General features: G+C 38.7%; 5 protein-coding genes across 5 annotated transcripts; 2 read left to right on the top strand and 3 right to left on the bottom strand.

Annotated features, from left to right (window-relative positions):
- Nucleotides 1-237: 237 nt before the first annotated feature.
- On the bottom strand, nt 238-2,921 carry LOC134799792 (mediator of RNA polymerase II transcription subunit 31-like; the record flags this gene model as incomplete). The annotated part of the gene is made up of 2 exons (XM_063772201.1): nt 238-1,278; nt 2,733-2,921. Coding segments are annotated over 2 exons (330 nt in total), but the record flags the coding sequence as incomplete, so codon positions are not given.
- Nucleotides 2,922-3,258: 337 nt separating this feature from the next.
- On the top strand, nt 3,259-7,219 carry LOC134799791 (pickpocket protein 28-like). Its single transcript, XM_063772200.1, has 5 exons — nt 3,259-3,341; nt 3,631-3,702; nt 4,164-4,308; nt 6,261-6,352; nt 7,013-7,219. Exons 1-5 carry the CDS (start codon nt 3,281-3,283, stop codon nt 7,141-7,143), a joined length of 501 nt encoding a protein of 166 aa, XP_063628270.1. The 5' UTR covers nt 3,259-3,280; the 3' UTR covers nt 7,144-7,219.
- Nucleotides 7,220-7,544: 325 nt separating this feature from the next.
- Nucleotides 7,545-15,137, bottom strand: LOC134799790 (mediator of RNA polymerase II transcription subunit 31-like). Its single transcript, XM_063772199.1, has 4 exons — nt 15,024-15,137; nt 14,826-14,915; nt 14,264-14,433; nt 7,545-8,585 (listed from the first exon to the last, which is right to left on the bottom strand). The coding sequence occupies exons 1-4, from the start codon at nt 15,037-15,039 to the stop codon at nt 8,445-8,447; spliced, it is 417 nt and encodes a 138-aa protein (XP_063628269.1). The 5' UTR covers nt 15,040-15,137; the 3' UTR covers nt 7,545-8,444.
- Nucleotides 15,138-15,299: 162 nt separating this feature from the next.
- On the top strand, nt 15,300-16,326 carry LOC134800005 (soluble NSF attachment protein 29). The gene has a single exon (XM_063772441.1). It carries the CDS (start codon nt 15,460-15,462, stop codon nt 16,291-16,293), a length of 834 nt encoding a protein of 277 aa, XP_063628511.1. The 5' UTR covers nt 15,300-15,459; the 3' UTR covers nt 16,294-16,326.
- A 1,121-nt stretch (nt 16,327-17,447) lies between these two features.
- Nucleotides 17,448-19,105, bottom strand: LOC134800004 (oocyte zinc finger protein XlCOF8.4-like). Its single transcript, XM_063772440.1, has 2 exons — nt 18,757-19,105; nt 17,448-18,650 (listed from the first exon to the last, which is right to left on the bottom strand). The coding sequence occupies exons 1-2, from the start codon at nt 18,916-18,918 to the stop codon at nt 17,568-17,570; spliced, it is 1,245 nt and encodes a 414-aa protein (XP_063628510.1). The 5' UTR covers nt 18,919-19,105; the 3' UTR covers nt 17,448-17,567.
- Nucleotides 19,106-19,230: the final 125 nt, after the last annotated feature.

The raw sequence follows: 19,230 nt of genomic DNA, 5'->3' as shown, positions 1-19,230 counted from the left end.
CAGTTATAAAATTACAAATTCTATTTGGTTGTGGTTTTGAGCTTCATAAAAACTGGTGGTTAAAAAGCTCCAGGGCCACACAAATTATGTTACTTTTATATATGCCACTTATACTTTGTAACATATAAAAGCAAAAGGTTGCTACTTGCTAATTTTACTTCTATGAATTTAATTAGTAAAATTAAGATTTATTTGTAATGTTTCTCGGTCACTAAGGAAAATGGAATAAAGCGATAGTTTAAAAATTATTTCTTTTAATTAATTTACTTACTTAAACTTACTATAATACATCAATCAGTCTATCAATATTTCAGAAACTGACATAAAAAACACGAGATTTTTTTAAAGAAGGTTTAAATTAGGATGACAAGTACATATATATATATTCAGGGTAAGAGTAGCAGTAGAGACCTGTATTTTTTGCCGACATTTTCGGCTTGAAGAATGCTGAACGGAACCCTATTACCAAACATTTTGATCGTATTACATATTACATCTGTAAAGTATTAAGACAAATTCGTACTTACAATTTCACAGGTAACATAGATGGCGCTATATGGCTCCGTACATTATGCGGTAACTCTGGTTGTCATAAGTTGCTTATACTTTAGAAGTTTAGACCATTCAGTTACCACACAACACATGGCGACATACAGCGCCATCCAGTTCAGCTGCACGATTTTTCCTTAAACTTTACACCTCTTCTACAATCAATAACTCTTTGCCTTTAACTACTAAGCCAGCCAGAGTGTATGGATACAGACTGTGTAAGGCATATTAGCTACCAAATATTTTTTTTATTTCCATTTGCGTTTTTGCAGAATACAGTTATGCGATTAAAGCTGCTAGCATCAGCAATATCAGCATATGCGCTAGGGTCTATTGGACCTACACTGTCATCCTCAAACTTCAAACTAAAAAGCCGCTGGAGTCTGGAAAAATTCTTTAACCCTATCGCGCGCGGCGTGTCATCGTGGACCTTGTCGCAATGCACGAAGGTTGATATTCGGCTGAAGCCGCGCGCGTTAGTTGACGTCTTTTGCAGTCAAAGGTAACCCTTTGAAAACAAAAGTAGAGAAGGCTAACAGCCTTTTAGTCACAGGATGGCAAAACTTGAAAGATCTTTCAAAGCTAACCCTACGACTGCTGTCTTGGCGGGCCGGGCGGCGCGGGCGGCGCGGGCGGCGCGGGCGCGTCCGGCGGCTGCAGCGTGCGCGTGCGCCGCCGCGTGTAGTGCTGCCACAGCAGGATCGCCTGGTCGTCCATGAACTTGCACACCTGGAACGTAAAGGGTGTAATGTTAATTCCTCTGACCATTAGGCAAAACGGTTACGATCTTTGGAAAACAAATTTGTTTAGTGGAACCTTGCATAGCAAATTTAAAATGGCTTTCCAATTGCAGTGCATTCTCCTCATCTTAGTGTTGCCTCCTAAAGGAGCCTCATATCTACTTTTTAAAATAAGAATTCGTGCAAACACACTTTACAAAAGAGACTGCCATTAGATATCCCAATACAGGGGGGAAACTAGGCCCTGCTTAATATAGATTGCTTTTCTTGCAATTTTTCCTTCACCAAATAGAAATATATCAAATGATATTTAATATAAGACAGATATCTAACCAGTTTTTATTACATTTGCATTGAAATAAAATGTAGATATATACACCGTGTTTTTTTTGATTTCCGTTAATTTCAAGGGTGCATTCCTGAGCTTAAATCAAGTAACTTTCTCAAAGACACCGATGTTCTAATTAAGTCCATTTCGGAGATAATCCATAATTTATTTTTTTCCTATAAGGCCTCTACAAGCGTGTACACTTGCCTTAGGGCCGGCTTACATATTGATTAGTGTTTAGAATCATCATCATCATCATCATTTCAGCCTATATACGTCCCACTGCTGGGCACAGGCCTCCTCTCATGCGCGAGAGGGCTTGGGCTATAAGTCCCCACGCTAGCCCAATGCGGATTGGGGACTTCACATACACCTTTGAATTTCTTCGCAGATGTATGCAGGTTTCCTCACGAATGAGTTCATACATTTGCTACTAAACTTAAGTACAATCTCAGTCGATTGATGTACGAAATGACATTGATATGTCACAGATTTCAATTGTTTGGTTGAGTTAAATGTAATGCCCGTGTTACAACAACGCTATATACTACATTTAATTACTTTTTAAACAAAAAAAAAAAAACAAAAAAGAAAACAAAAAAAAAAATTTTTTTTTGAAAATTAACTATGCCATTTAGTTCTTATAAACGTACTTAACTATACCCCGAAGTTAACGGAATTCAATAAAAAAACGGTGTATACCCATGTTATACAATAAGTATACAATTTCATAACAATCTTTATGATTTATAAATTTTATAATCTAACAGGCTGAGTATGCAAGATCTCTATTTATGGTGCAGTTAGTTTATCAAATCATCAGATATAATATAAGGAAGCTGATTAAGTGTAGTATCAAGCAAAAGGTATCAAGACTTGAACTTATATTAAGACTGGAAAAATCTTTGTATGTAGAAATACTACTATAAAGTATTTCTAAATACAAAGATTTTATTAAAATAGATCAGAATCTTTCTCCAATAGTTATTTATCTTTCTGATTGACAGATTTACTTGGGTTACATTAGTCACATTTCTGTGATTAAAAAAAAAATTATATCTCTTAAAACTATTAAGCAGATAAATGACCCAGCAGTCAATTCCGTTGATAGATACCTGAGCTGATACACATTCTCTTCTAAACGCCTCATGCTGCAACAACTCCAGAAAATGTAGGCACATTGGGTACTTGAGGTAGCGAGCGTACTCCGGCTCCCGCCAGTACTGGAGGTACTTCAGGTAGTTGATGAAGGTCTGCTCCTTGAAGTAGCCTCGCTGTGCTAGAACTGAAAATATGTGTTGATAATATTACTCACTATTGCCAAACGCTCACTATTACTCACTATTGCCAAAAGGTGGAGGAGGCCGCACTGGACCGCGAAAAATGGAAATCCCTTCTGAGAGCCCTATGTCTCTGATGAGGGATAACATTTGGTCTTCTACAGGTAATTGTACTAATAGACCATCATACCACCTCGGATCGCTATGTATTTATAAGCGCTGTGACCATAGAAATATGTACTTACATGTACAAACCTTTTCTGGGTTGTAGCAGGCTCCAGGGTTTAACCTGTTACTATCAGGTGGTGGTACAATACAATGTACTTACCTAATAATTGATTTTCTTATATCATTTCAGGACTTACACTTTGAAAAATTGTGAGATGGAGTGCGAGGCTCGAAATATGCTGGCTTTATGCAAATGTGTGTTGTATTACATGCCTAGTAAGTAGAAAATGTATGTCTAAGTGTCAATATTAATCAACACCACCGGTTCCCTTACCTAAAGTTGAATGACTTGCTGAAATATTTTCTTTCTAAAGTAGGTACCTTACTACCTTCAGACTGTCTCATTTGACTCATTTCTTATAAACTGAAATGGATGTCATATACCTACCACCTACTAAAGACAAAGTGACCTTGCCCTCTAAAATCAAAAATAATTTGATTTTTTACTTAGTCGTCTTATTTCTTATTTAAAGAATTAGTTATTTCTATTTTTATATTATTCCAGAAAACAAAACCACGCGGGTTTGCGGTAAAGCCGACGCGAACTGCTATTCTAATATAAGTTTTATTAGAAAAGGTAAGACCTGTCGATTCATGTGTATACTTATAAGATAAAGTCCGCTACAAATTACAATTGTTGCTTTGTAACTCCTTATCAAAGTACGGGTTATTCCAACTAGTTACCACCAAGTTGTGACCAGGGTATAGCCTGTCCGTTTTCTAAGATCAAGTTGGCCATACATTTACTATGGCGTACTTGAACTTAGAAAAACGAACAAATTATAACTACTGGGATTTTTTCCCACCTTTTACCAGTGGTAACTACTGGGGAAAAAAATCCAGTAGTTACCACCAACTCAGTTTGGTTCGGTTTGGTGGTAGCTATACTGAGATTTCTTTTTCCAGTAGTTGCCAATGGTAAAAGATGGGAAAAAAATCCCAGTAGTTAGCACTGGTAACAACACAACACAAGTAACAACTTGGTGGTATCTATTGGGAATAACCCTAAAGTACCAGAACACATAGTATTTATTGCAGGCCGTCAACAGTCATGCGAAGAGTGCCTGCCGGCGTGCACAGAGATCTCATACTACGAGCGTATGAGCTCCGCCAGACTGAGCAAGGCGATGGTCGAGCAGTACGCGAAGCGGCTCAGCGGCAACAAGACGGCTGAATATGTCACGTATGTCATTGCCATTTAATTTAAAGCCAGCTGTATGGTGCCAATTCATATCTAAATATGTTATGACTTCTACACATTACTACACCTTATAAAACTAAGTCCCCCGCCGCGTCTGTCTGTTTGTATGTTCGCAATAAACTCAAAAACTACGGAACGGATTTTCATGCTATTTTCGCCTATGGATAGTGATTCTTGAGGAAGGTTTAGGTGTATCAAAAAGTTGTAGGAATATTTTTAGACCTGTCGAAGGCCTTCGACTCTGTGAATCATTCCCTGCTGCTGGCTAAACTGAAAACATATGGCATAAGAGACAAAAGTGCACATTTACTAGAATCTTTCCTATCAGAAAGGCAACAGACTGTAGAAATAAAAGTAAACGGTAAGCACTACAGATCACAGCCACAATTAACAACAATAGGCGTGCCACAGGGATCGTCTTTAGGGAACACCTTATTTTCCTTATTTCTAAATGACATTGATAAACTTGACATAGACGGAGAAATTATATTATACGCAGATGACACGACAATTATTGTAAATGATGAATGTGATGACAAATTAACTAATAAAATAAGCATGATCCTACAGAAACTGGAGTGGTGGTTTAGAATTAATGGACTTAAACTAAACTCTGAAAAGACAAATATAATGAAATTTAACACTCGTCAAACTGACGCTAATAAAATAAATATACCTTTATCAAACGGCACAATCATTGACAGTGTACAGCATGTGAAACTACTTGGTTTCAACTTAGATCCAACATTATCATGGAAATCTCATATAAACTCAGTATGTGGAAAGCTAGCGAAAGGCATATATATCCTTAAACAATTGAAACCCCTCATCTCAAATTATCATCTGAAAGAAGCCTACTTTTCATACATACATTCAATCTTGTCTTATGGGATTATACTGTGGGGAAACTCAACTGACTTTGAACGTGTCTTAAAAATGCAAAAACGAGCTATTCAAATCCTGGCCAATGCAAAATATAATGATACCTGCAGAGAACATTTTAAAAATTTAGAAATATTAACATCTGTATCGACATATATCCTAGAAGTTATAATGTATGTAAGAAATAATCCAAGTGAATTTGAACGTATCGGTGACGTAAGTAAACGACCGACTAGATATCCTGACAACTTAAGACAAAGTAAATGCAGATTACAAATGACAAAAAAGTGTCCCAAAATAATAGGGCAGAAACTTTACAACAAGCTGCCAAAAGTAATAAAAACTGAGACAAATATTAACACTGTTCGTCGCAAAGTTAAACAGCTCCTACTTGACAAGACACTTTATAGCGTTAAAGAATACTTAAATAATAACTATTAATGTACCCATTAGTACCAATAGACTACTTAATTAATTAATTATTATTCAAATTGTATATGTAATTGAAATTGAATTATATTTTTAATGTTTTATTTTTTATTTTTCTGTTTGTAAAATAATGTAAATATTAGTTTAAAATGCGTACCTAGCGTACCTACCTTGACGATCTCACTATGTGTGCATATTTTTGTTTGTATTAATGAAAATTTTGTATTGCTATTGAGAAATAAATAAATCTGAATCTGAATCTGAATCTATAATTTGTTAAGGTTTACCCGTGCGAAACCGGGGCGGGTCGCTAGTTCCTTTATATAGCAAACAAAAGTGGAGTAACAAGCCACGAAGTGAGATGCTGGCGAGTGGCGACAGATAAAAGCAGTTGTAGCAGTACTTTAAACTAAAGCATCCACCTTAATCTGCCCTTAATCTAAATTTTAAAAAACTAAACCAAATCTGGTTTATGATAGAAACGTGATGACGTGACAAGATAACGTGAGCTATTTTTCAGTTTTAGTAATCACTAAAACTGAAAAATAGCTCACGTTATCTTTCTAATATTCCAGTATGTTTGAAGTTGAATTGAAATGTAACCTTACATTATTGTTTTTCAGAAACAACATGCTTATAATCCACTTTTATTTTGAGGACCGCACTTTTACAAGGTACACCAAAGGCGAAATATTCGGTCTGACGGAGTTCTTGTGTAAGTATAAATTTGATAATATTACCTACTGTGTTTACTCGTATATAGGTAAGTACAGTCAGTGTCAATAGTCGTGAATGAAACAACGCGCCAAAAGTATCTACCACCCTGGAATACTCTTCTAAATAGACATTATTTCTACAGTTCGAGTTTCAAAAGTATCTGACGCGTAGTTTGATCCATTACTTTTGATATTAACTGTACCCTAGGACAGTGTTTTTCAACCTTTTTTAATGACGCGACTCCCTTGTTTTTTCGCGTAGGCCGTAGGCAGGATAATACCTAGTAAAAATCCCTCAAATTACTCCATATATAGTCTGTCAAGCCATTTCGGTCAGTAGACAGTGGCAAATAAAAAAAAATGTAGGCGCGAAGGGTTATCATACCATAAAAAATTTGAATTTCGTGCCTTTTTCTATTGACGTAGTTGGTTGACAGACTATACTGACTATAGTATACATTATTAAATTATATCTATACATGAACAAATTGTTTTCGCTTACCTGTTCATTCTACCCACTTCTGGTTTAGAGTCTTGTTATGTTAAAATTATTTTTATCTATACTGGCGCGGAAATTTGAATACGAACTTTTTTTCTGACGGAAATGGCTACACAAATGATAAGTATGATAACCTATACCTTACTTGTTTCCGGAGCAGCGAACACTGGAGGGCTACTGGGCCTGTGCATGGGCTTCAGTATGATGAGCCTAGTAGAACTGATCTACTACGTGACGCTGCGCGCTCTTTGCCAGTCGCGACGGAGACCTAAGCATCACTTCACACAATAACTCTGGGTGGAGTGACATTCGATTTCGAACCGTAATACTTATGTAATAGAACTGGTTTTGTTCTACGCTTCGCAGCAAATATTGACGCTAACCATGTTACAATTGGTTTAACGACTGCCATTTGAAGGAGTCAAAGAGTTACGAGCGCCACACTTTTATGTAACCAGTTATAAAATTACAAATTCTATTTGGTTGTGGTTTTGAGCTTCATAAAAACTGGTGGTTAAAAAGCTCCAGGGCCACACAAATTATGTTACTTTTATATATGCCACTTATACTTTGTAACATATAAAAGCAAAAGGTTGCTACTTGCTAATTTTACTTCTATGAATTTAATTAGTAAAATTAAGATTTATTTGTAATGTTTCTCGGTCACTAAGGAAAATGGAATAAAGCGATAGTTTAAAAATTATTTCTTTTAATTAATTTACTTACTTAAACTTACTATAATACATCAATCAGTCTATCAATATTTCAGAAACTGACATAAAAAACACGAGATTTTTTTAAAGAAGGTTTAAATTAGGATGACAAGTACATATATATATATTCAGGGTAAGAGTAGCAGTAGAGACCTGTATTTTTTGCCGACATTTTCGGTTTGAAGAATGCTGAACGGAACCCTATTACCAAACATTTTGATCGTATTACATATTACATCTGTAAAGTATTAAGACAAATTCGTACTTACAATTTCACAGGTAACATAGATGGCGCTATATGGCTCCGTACATTATGCGGTAACTCTGGTTGTCATAAGTTGCTTATACTTTAGAAGTTTAGACCATTCAGTTACCACACAACACATGGCGACATACAGCGCCATCCAGTTCAGCTGCACGATTTTTCCTTAAACTTTACACCTCTTCTACAATCAATAACTCTTTGCCTTTAACTACTAAGCCAGCCAGAGTGTATGGATACAGACTGTGTAAGGCATATTAGCTACCAAATATTTTTTTTATTTCCATTTGCGTTTTTGCAGAATACAGTTATGCGATTAAAGCTGCTAGCATCAGCAATATCAGCATATGCGCTAGGGTCTATTGGACCTACACTGTCATCCTCAAACTTCCAACTAAAAAGCCGCTGGAGTCTGGAAAAATTCTTTAACCCTATCGCGCGCGGCGTGTCATCGTGGACCTTGTCGCAATGCACGAAGGTTGATATTCGGCTGAAGCCGCGCGCGTTAGTTGACGTCTTTTGCAGTCAAAGGTAACCCTTTGAAAACAAAAGTAGAGAAGGCTAACAGCCTTTTAGTCACAGGATGGCAAAACTTGAAAGATCTTTCAAAGCTAACCCTACGACTGCTGTCTTGGCGGGCCGGGCGGCGCGGGCGGCGCGGGCGGCGCGGGCGCGTCCGGCGGCTGCAGCGTGCGCGTGCGCCGCCGCGTGTAGTGCTGCCACAGCAGGATCGCCTGGTCGTCCATGAACTTGCACACCTGGAACGTAAAGGGTGTAATGTTAATTCCTCTGACCATTAGGCAAAACGGTTACGATCTTTGGAAAACAAATTTGTTTAGTGGAACCTTGCATAGCAAATTTAAAATGGCTTTCCAATTGCAGTGCATTCTCCTCATCTTAGTGTTGCCTCCTAAAGGAGCCTCATATCTACTTTTTAAAATAAGAATTCGTGCAAACACACTTTACAAAAGAGACTGCCATTAGATATCCCAATACAGGGGGGAAACTAGGCCCTGCTTAATATAGATTGCTTTTCTTGCAATTTTTCCTTCACCAAATAGAAATATATCAAATGATATTTAATATAAGACAGATATCTAACCAGTTTTTATTACATTTGCATTGAAATAAAATGTAGATATATACACCGTGTTTTTTTTTGATTTCCGTTAATTTCAAGGGTGCATTCCTGAGCTTAAATCAAGTAACTTTCTCAAAGACACCGATGTTCTAATTTATAACTCCATACAAAACAGCTTTTAGTAAAAAATATATTATATAAAATTTCAGAAATCATCAAATACAAATACAAAGTCAATCTTAAAATCTACTTAAATAATTTACATGCAATTTCCTAACTTAAAATCTAAACATATTACTAATATACTATCCTACTTACACTATCAGCCCCATTCCGACCCCCACCCAGCCCAAAAGTGCCAAAGATGCTAGCGGCATTACCGCGCTGGATGGCAAGCGATATCTGTTGGACTAGATAGGAGCCTGAACGGGGATCGCCTCCTCTGTCACGTAGACGCCGCCCCAAGTCTCTAATCAACCTCTTGGCCTCCGAACACCACGGCCCCGCAGTTTCCACCGCGACCGGAACAAAATCGTACGCTGGTTCCAGGTTGGCGTATTTTAATCGCTTGAGCCTCGCGGCATTTGCCGCGGCTGCGCCTGCCAGCCGGCTACCGGGAGCAACATGAGTAGGCGCAAAAGTACTCACGCAGGTTGCATCCCAGAGCAAGCAGCGGCCTTTGGCCCACGGAACCAGCGTTAAGCCGTCCGGGCGCTTCCCGTCTGTACGGCTTAAGCCTTGAGGCTCCAGAATGCAAGGCACGTTCGCCGAGACCATGGTGCGACGTATCAAATCATTGATCGCATGGTGTCTCGGGAACCGCCCTGCAGCCCGGGAGCAGCTCAAGCCGTGGTGCCCATTCGCTTCCACCGCCATTCCACATATACAGCGATGGGGCTCGCACACCTTGGAACCCAGCCGTAAGGCGACTCCTACTCTCAGGGTGTCGTTGTCGAGTAGGGTCCCCAAATGTGGCGAAGGCAGTGCCTGCAACCAGGCCCCTGATTCAGGTTGCCCCACCGCTTTAAGCCGAGCCACATCTTCAATCCTGCCCGCTTGAGCCAGCAATTGCGAATATGTTTGCTCGCACAAGATGTCGTCCCAGAGTCTCTGTGAAGCAGGGTTGTTCGGGTGCGTCCCTCCAGACGACCGAGTCGACCACTCGTCAAGGGCCTCCTGCAGGAAAGGAAGGCAGATGTTGCCACTGTTCATGGAGAGAATCTTCGCCACAAGGCCCGCCGAAGCATGAGAGGAAGCAAGGAACGAGACAACTCCAATGTCATGCATACGACGGATACCTAAACCCCCATACCGAATGGGGAGTGTTGCTTGGTGCCATTGTTCATCGACCAATTGGATGTTTAATAGACCTTCCAGACCCTGTTTGAGCACGGTGTCGTAGTCCTCTGTGTCTTGCTTAAACATCCAAGTGGGCGCCGTCCGCAGAGAATAAGTTATGCGTGGCATCGAGAAACAGTTACGCAGTAGCGTAAGAGATACATGCGCCGATAGATGCTTTAAACGTTCAAAGGAAGACCCCAAAGCGGATGTCTTTGCCTGAAGCATCGAACTTACACCTTCAGGAAAAATTGGCGCACCAAGAAGACCAAAAGATACCTTACTAATAACCTTTACGCCCGGCAGCAAAGATTCAAATTTGGACAAGGTGCTTAACGCCAGGGGGCTGCAAGCATACAACTCACACTTTGAGGAACTCACCTCCAACCCAATAGCTCGTAGTGCTGGCAAAAGCTTGGCAACGTCATTAAATACGACATCAGAGTCACCTCCTAAGGTCCCATCGTCTAAGTACCAGACATTCAGAGGCGACTCTAATGCCGCTATCAGACTTTGGATTGCCAGACAAAATACGAGAGGCCCCAATGGATCGCCCTGTTGTGCTCCGACCTGTGAGGCGATTACAGTGCCCTCATAAAAAAGGTTGCTTTTAAAGGCGTAGCACTGAAAAAGAAATGGATACAGGTGGGGGGTGCGAAGTTTTACTTGCTGTAGAATTACATCCCTTTCGACAGAATTAAATGCATTTTTCAAGTCTAGTTTCACGATGACAGTATCGCTGTGCTCGTGCTTCATTGAAAAATGCCTTGTCGCGTGGATTGCCGCCTCGCACCCCAAAGGTGTACCAAAACCTACCTGGCAAGGCTGGAGGTAGGCCGCCATCTCCTCTCTGACAGAACGGCAACCCAATTTGGCAACAAGTCGTCTAAAAGTAGTACCAATGGCGATTGGTCTAATGCCCCCGTCCTTCTTTTCCAAAGCGCATAATGACGCGCCGTACAGGTACGGACAAACCAGGGGATTGAGCATGCCGCGCAGAAGGAAATTGCACAGCTTAGCCAAGGACTCTAGCAATTTGAATCCATTATCCCCTGCACTGGAAGAGACGAGCTCCTTTAAGTGCTGAGGGCGCAATCCATCCAGACCTGACGCAGACCCATTGTAAAAAGAGTCAATGGCATTCTTCACATCCGCAACTGAAACTGTAAGAAATTGACTTGAAAGGTCTGGCTCTGGAGGGTATGCAAGTTGCCTAGATGGCGAGGGATGCTTGTTTCTCAAGGCTTCCAATGTATCCGCGCTCGACGGGGCAAGGGAAGAATCGGACAACAATATGCGTACCGCGCCTCTTAAGTCCCCATCATGGACTTTCGCCTCGATCGTGCGGTAGACTGATCTAGGCTTTTGGTTTGCTTCCTCAGGAAAATACACATTCAGGTCAGCAATGTTGTTTTTGACCTTCGAAGTTAACGACTTAGACGTGCTACTGTCAGGAACTCTAAGGGCAGTAAAGGAGAATGCAAGCAACGCAAACCAATCATCAACTTCGTTTGAACGCAAACAGGCCTCAATTAACGCACACAGTCTGCCCGCCGCGAGATTCCTGGCGCCTCTGGGGATATGCTTCAAAACCCGCACGCTCTTCTTCAGTCCCGGAAGGCTCTGTAAGCCAATGCTATTATCAGAACTTAAATTAGAAGAGGACGCCAAAGACGACGCTGTCTGTGGCGCCTGCATACTATTAGGCGCTGGGGGAGGGCAAACAGGCGACGTGCCTCTGGCAACCTGATCGCCATGGACTTTGCCGATATGCACGTTCAAACCTCGTTGACCCTTAAATTGGCGGGCTTGGGGGCCTTGGGGGCAGTATGGACAAAAGAGTGTAACCACCGTGGGCGACGTGCCGGGGGCGGCATCTATAGGGTTTTGTAGTGACATTGGAACAGTTATCGAATTACTAAAAATAATATAAGCAGTTACAAATTAGCATGTCTAGAAAAATCAACCTAAATTATACAATTACATATAAAAACCGTATGTCAGCTTGATTTGTCACATAAAAACACATACATTTGCACAAACTATTGTAAATTATTGAGAATAAATTAGGTAAAAAGAGAAAATAACATGTCATTAAAAAATAAATTAAATACTTAAATTAACCAAATATGTAAATTCTAATCCTAGAAATAAGTTGTCATGCACCTCCCAATTACAAACAAGATCGAGTTTTAATTTATCATTAATCACACATAAAAAAATAATTGAATACTTACTAATAAAATCTCTTACAGTATACTATTACTACTCGTTACATTGGTACATTACAACAAAAAAACATAAATACAATTAATATTGCAAAAAAAGAAGAGAAAAAAAAGGCCTAATAAAAATGTACACAGAAAATATAAAAAAAAAAAAATTAAAAAATTAAAACAAATAATTTGAACCACAACAAAGATTTGAACCCGGAGCGCTAGTGACTTAGAACAATATCACCGGCCGATGTTTCCACGGGACCACCGCAGCTATCGTACAACTCGCCGAAATACGCCTTCATGAGATGGTATATAGGTTGCAGCACTTGCAGTGATAACGGCGGGCTCTCGGCGCCTAAGTTGTAAACCCACCCGCCAATCGGCACAAAATAAAACCTTGATTGTATCCGAACTGCACTTCAGAGCTAACCCGGTTAGTCACCGCTAATAACGTCTCGCCAGCTCGTAGTTATAATAATTATAAGCGTTGACGTCGCGCCGTGATATGAAGTATCTGATCCAGTTTCAAAAGTGTTTGTGATGCGATCCTGTTTGTGATTGAAAATGTTTGTGATGCACAATGACCTGCCGCACAAAAAGACACTGTTTGGCTTCACACCTGGGACTTAATGAAAATCCAATAACACCGCAGGTTAGTAAGCACTTAAGCGTATCACTACTTGTAGCCACAGAGCTATTTTCGTCCAAAATTATTTACTGCCGACGGATTAAACGGAGACGATGTTCTCCGTGGCGCCATTTTTTTTTTTTTTTTTTTTTTTTTTTTTTTTTTTTTTTTTTTTTTTTTTTTTTTGTTCTAATTAAGTCCATTTCGGAGATAATCCATAATTTATTTTTTTCCTATAAGGCCTCTACAAGCGTGTACACTTGCCTTAGGGCCGGCTTACATATTGATTAGTGTTTAGAATCATCATCATCATCATCATTTCAGCCTATATACGTCCCACTGCTGGGCACAGGCCTCCTCTCATGCGCGAGAGGGCTTGGGCTATAAGTCCCCACGCTAGCCCAATGCGGATTGGGGACTTCACATACACCTTTGAATTTCTTCGCAGATGTATGCAGGTTTCCTCACGAATGAGTTCATACATTTGCTACTAAACTTAAGTACAATCTCAGTCGATTGATGTACGAAATGACATTGATATTTCACAGATTTCAATTGTTTGGTTGAGTTAAATGTAATGCCCGTGTTACAACAACGCTATATACTACATTTAATTACTTTTTAAACAAAAAAAAAAACAAAAAAGAAAACAAAAAAAAAATTTTTTTTTTTTAAATTAACTATGCCATTTAGTTCTTATAAACGTACTTAACTATACCCCGAAGTTAACGGAATTCAATAAAAAAACGGTGTATACCCATGTTATACAATAAGTATACAATTTCATAACAATCTTTATGATTTATAAATTTTATAATCTAACAGGCTGAGTATGCAAGATCTCTATTTATGGTGCAGTTAGTTTATCAAATCATCAGATATAATATAAGGAAGCTGATTAAGTGTAGTATCAAGCAAAAGGTATCAAGACTTGAACTTATATTAAGACTGGAAAAATCTTTGTATGTAGAAATACTACTATAAAGTATTTCTAAATACAAAGATTTTATTAAAATAGATCAGAATCTTTCTCCAATAGTTATTTATCTTTCTGATTGACAGATTTACTTGGGTTACATTAGTCACATTTCTGTGATTAAAAAAAAAATTATATCTCTTAAAACTATTAAGCAGATAAATGACCCAGCAGTCAATTCCGTTGATAGATACCTGAGCTGATACACATTCTCTTCTAAACGCCTCATGCTGCAACAACTCCAGAAAATGTAGGCACATTGGGTACTTGAGGTAGCGAGCGTACTCCGGCTCCCGCCAGTACTGGAGGTACTTCAGGTAGTTGATGAAGGTCTGCTCCTTGAAGTAGCCTCGCTGTGCTAGAACTGAAAATATGTGTTGATAATATTACTCACTATTGCCAAACGCTCACTATTACTCACTATTGCCAAAAGGTGGAGGAGGCCGCACTGGACCGCGAAAAATGGAAATCCCTTCTGAGAGCCTATGTCTCTGATGAGGGATAACAGGATATCATCATCATCATTGCAAAAAGCATAGTTTTTACTCACTAATTATTACAAGACAAGAACATAGATACGTATAATGTACCTATAGGTAACTAGAATATTCATATTGTGAACAGTACGAATTAATGATCTATTAATTTCGAAAAGCATCTATCCAACGGAAAATGGAACATCGTGAGCCGCAAGTCTTGGGCTGCTACTGACATACTGATGTAGTTTTAGTTACAAAATATAACTTCAGCACTCACAATGAATGTAATTTGGATTGGCTAAACATTGAACGAATTCCAGCTCCACTTGAAACCTTATCCTATTCTGCTCCTCCGTCTCCGGCATACCTGCAAGAATAAGAGATTTTCTAAATTCAGCGTAACACGGAACAACTTAGTTCTCATGTCTTAAAACACAAAGTATCCGTTTCTTATTGCTTTGCTTATTTAACTTACCTTTTCCTGCCATCATGATTGAAGAGTTGAAATTTAAATATCTATGTTAATCTTATATTTAGTAAGTAAAAACTTGGTTTCATTTTCAGTCATCACACAGTCATCTCATTCATTCAAAACATGACAGGAGGTGACAGAATCACAGAATATGCACAAAACTAAACACGACTGACACGATTGAACGAATACCATTCTTTGAACTCATTCATTTCATCCCATTCAATTTTCTGCGTCTGTGGGCGGGGGCGGAACTCGGGACTTGTCATGGTGACGTTTTAGTCATCATATCATGAAAGGAAATCGAACGAAACGGAGTAATTACAATAAATTACTCATCTGGTTCAAACCAATTTAAATTGTTTGTTGTGTTTCTTTGTCTCAGTAAAATTATTGTGGTGTCATAACTCGTTCGTTCTTGGAAGTTTAAATATTTGAAATGGCTGGGCACAAGTATGTCAATCCAAACAACTTGTTCGAGGACGAGGAGGACGTAGACGACGACACTTTTGTGAACGCGTACAGGAGTCGTAATCCGCCACCATCAACCGTGACACGACCTACCAACACGTCCAGTACAGCGTACGGTGGCCACATAGCGAACCTAGAACGACAAAGGCAAGTAATGTTGGAGAGACAAAGAGAGATCGAACAGCGCACGTTGGATTCTTCCGCACGCAGCGTGCAGCTACTGCGAGACTCGGAAAACATCGGCATCGCCACGGCCGAGGAACTGGCGCGGCAGCGCGACGCGCTCGACAACACCAACCGCCGTCTCGATGAGATCAACACCAACCTAAACACGACGCAGAAACATCTCAACGGAATCAAATCAGTATTCTGGGGTCTCAAAAACTACATTTCTGGCAAGTCTGAACAGCCTCCATCCCGAAGCCAAGCCTCTCCTAATTCCCAAACAGGTGGGGTTGCAGCTAGCAGCAGCAGATTAAATGAAACTCTAGATAATCTAGGTCCAATGAGTTCAGGCATTGGAGACAATTACAATTCACATCCGTCCACTCGGCTACGAGGAATGAATGAGCAAACTATGGCTGACCCCGTGACTGACAGTGACCGTGTTAACAAAATGTTGGATGCTAACTTAGATGAGATGGTCCACGCTATTACAAGACTTAAAGGTTTGGGAGCAGCTCTTGGTGATGAAATTGAACAACAAAATGACCTCATAGACACCATCCAGGACAAAGTTGAAGGGGCAGATATTAAAATTGGCCGACAAAATAAGACAATGAACAAACTACTGGGGAAATAGTGCATGGTTTTGAAGCTGGGCATTATTCTTGGAGAAATGAGGTAGCATATGTGTGCTGAGCACCAATGTGTTACCTAATGAACTGTTTCAGTACATAAATGCGGTTGCACTTTGTTATGAATTCCCATTTGTTCTGCTTTATACTCAAATGACTTTTTGTTGTGAGGAAAAATGGGAATACTGAGTTTTCCCCCTATTTATTTTATTTGAAATGAAGCCAAACAAACTGTTTACTGGCACTCTGTCATTGGGAATGCAACCTGTTTTTTGTATGGAAAAATCCATCATGGATCTGGCTGGTAAAACCCAATTTTTTGTATATCCCTAAACCAAGTCGCATTCCCAACTTGCAATCACTGATTTCAGCTATCAATTACATAGTTATATAGACCACCTATAAATTGTTGTGTTCTGATTGTCACAGACATTAGATAATGAGATATAATTAGTATAAGGCTATATGTATAATGTCACACTACTTGTCTTAATTGGTTAACAGAAAAACGTCTGAATTGTTTCTTGTAACAAAAACATGTTATTCATAAATTTAGCTAATTTTAATAACATTAAGTAACTACATGGTTGCATTGTTTGTGTTTTTTTTCTTAAAGATTTGATGTTTTTTTACCAAATAAATGGAGTAAGAATGGATGGGCTATAGTAGAAGTAGAACAATGTAATTAGGTTTAAGTTTTTACTATTTTAAAAGAAAATTTTCTATATTATTATTTTATTAAACTTATGTTCACCTCTGTATATTTTTGTTACTATATTATTAGGTTTTATGTCCACATTATATTTGTAGATAAAAATATAAATAGCTAAAAAAAATACTACTGTTAAATCGCAAACTGCTAATTAGTGTTATCAGCATAATCACCAAAAGTATGCTATAAATATATTATAGTATGAAAATTTTCCTCATTAGTTTATATGTATGATAAATAAACTTTATATGCAGCAATGTGTTTTTAATTTACATGTGTATGTCAAACAGGATAACTGATATGTGGCTCAATTGTAGTCATTCACTGACAAAAGCATGGTAATTCTAATGCAGTCATCAAGGTTAGGTAGGGGAAAATGTGGCTATAACATAATATATACATTATAGACAATACTGGAATACTTAATAAAAACAACAATGCTTTTCCTTTTATTTTTATTAATCTTACAATACTATGGTGGATACTAATGTAACAAGACTACACCATATACAAAGTTGCAAACTTATTACAATATCAATTCTGAATAACTTTTAACACAGATGTTAATCAATAGACCTGGTCAAAGAACACATCGTCCACCACCGTCTCAAGAATCATATCATTGGCATCCACATCATGCACCTTCATATGCTTCTGGAGCACTCTCTTATTGGCCAGGGATTTACCACAAATATTACAGCTTATCTCCTGCTTAGAGTGAGATTCCCAGTGAACCTTCAACCCAGAGGAAGTGGCAAATCCTTTCAGGCAAATGTTGCACTTGTGTGGCCTCTCCACGGTGTGTGTGTGTGCAATATGCACAAGCAAAGAATGTTTTGTTGAAAAACTTCTATCACAGTCTTTATTCTCACATACAAATGGCCGAGGTCTCTCTTCTCCACTATGAGTAAGATTATGCACTTTCAAATAAGATGCTCTTGTGTATGTCTTAGGGCAATGCTGACAAACAAACTTCTTTTCTCCATTATGACTTCTAATATGCATCATAAGAGTTGATTTTGCAGTGAAACTCTTACCACATGTGACACAAACAAAGAGCTTGCGATTTTTTGAGTGAGCCACACGGAAATGCTCCTTCAAGGACTGTCTAGATTTGTAAGTTTTGCGGCAAAATCCACATTTAAATTGAGCACTTTCTTGATGTGAGATTGAGTGCTGTCTCAACCCACTGGCTGTGTGAAAACATTTTCCACATTTGGGGCAAAGATATTTCCGTATATCATTGTGTTTTGCCATATGGTACTTCAGTCCGTAAATCCTAGTAAATGATTTGGGGCAAAAAGTGCAAGCATACCGTTTCTCTCCTTCTTTTCTAGGAGGTTGTGTTGTAGATGTTATTTCAAAGACAGAAGGTAATGGAGTTACTTCCTTAGTGGCTGGCAGATGGTCAAAATCTAAAGCCGGCTGACTGCTGAATAAGGGCAGTTCATACTCATGGTCCTGATACACAACATTGATATCAATTGAGTCTATATCAGACCTCTGCAGGTTGGTAGGTGATGTTTGAATAAATATTTGAGACAGGGTAGTATTGGCCTTAAGGCAGTTCAATTTGAAATTGTAGGATACTAGTGCTGTTGATACACATGATGCACACATTCCACTAGGCCAATTCTCCTCATCGTTATTCTGTAAATAAATTCAAATTAAACATACAATACAATACAATTATACATTATAATTAAATGTAGGACACAGTAGGAAAATGAAAGTGTCCTTTGGAATGGACCCTTACCTCCAAACAATTCAGATATATTAAGATATCTATAAGTTTGATTTTGCTCATTTCATGTTCGATTAAATCCTGTACATTTAAAAGCATTTCAGTATCTGATTCAGCAAGGCATGTACGACAAATATTTTTTGTAAGAGGCAGTATCAAGCTGGTGAACTCCATGGGTGTGTAGAAACTTAATCGGGACGTTTAATAACTTGACTTTGCAATGCTTTTCTGCATCTCATTTCAACTTAAAGTACTGGCATCAATAAGTAGTAAAGAACAACATTAATTTAATTTACATAAAGAAAATGCAATAAAATTTATGAAAATGCGTCTTTTTATCGAAACGTCATTTTTTTCTGAATATCTGACCGACTAGAATAAAATTATCATTCATTCATTCTCGTTTATTCGTTCTAAGACTATTTGAGCTATTTCTTTATCCGCTGCTTTTGTCAAGTTTTTGACAACGTGCAAAGCATCTTCCAT

The sequence above is a fragment of the Cydia splendana genome, chromosome 19, assembly GCF_910591565.1.
Source record: "Cydia splendana chromosome 19, ilCydSple1.2, whole genome shotgun sequence".
In the NCBI taxonomy this organism is placed as follows: domain Eukaryota; kingdom Metazoa; phylum Arthropoda; class Insecta; order Lepidoptera; family Tortricidae; genus Cydia; species Cydia splendana.
The sequence above is the reverse complement of the archived record's forward strand: the minus strand, read 5'-3'. Positions and strand labels throughout refer to the sequence as shown.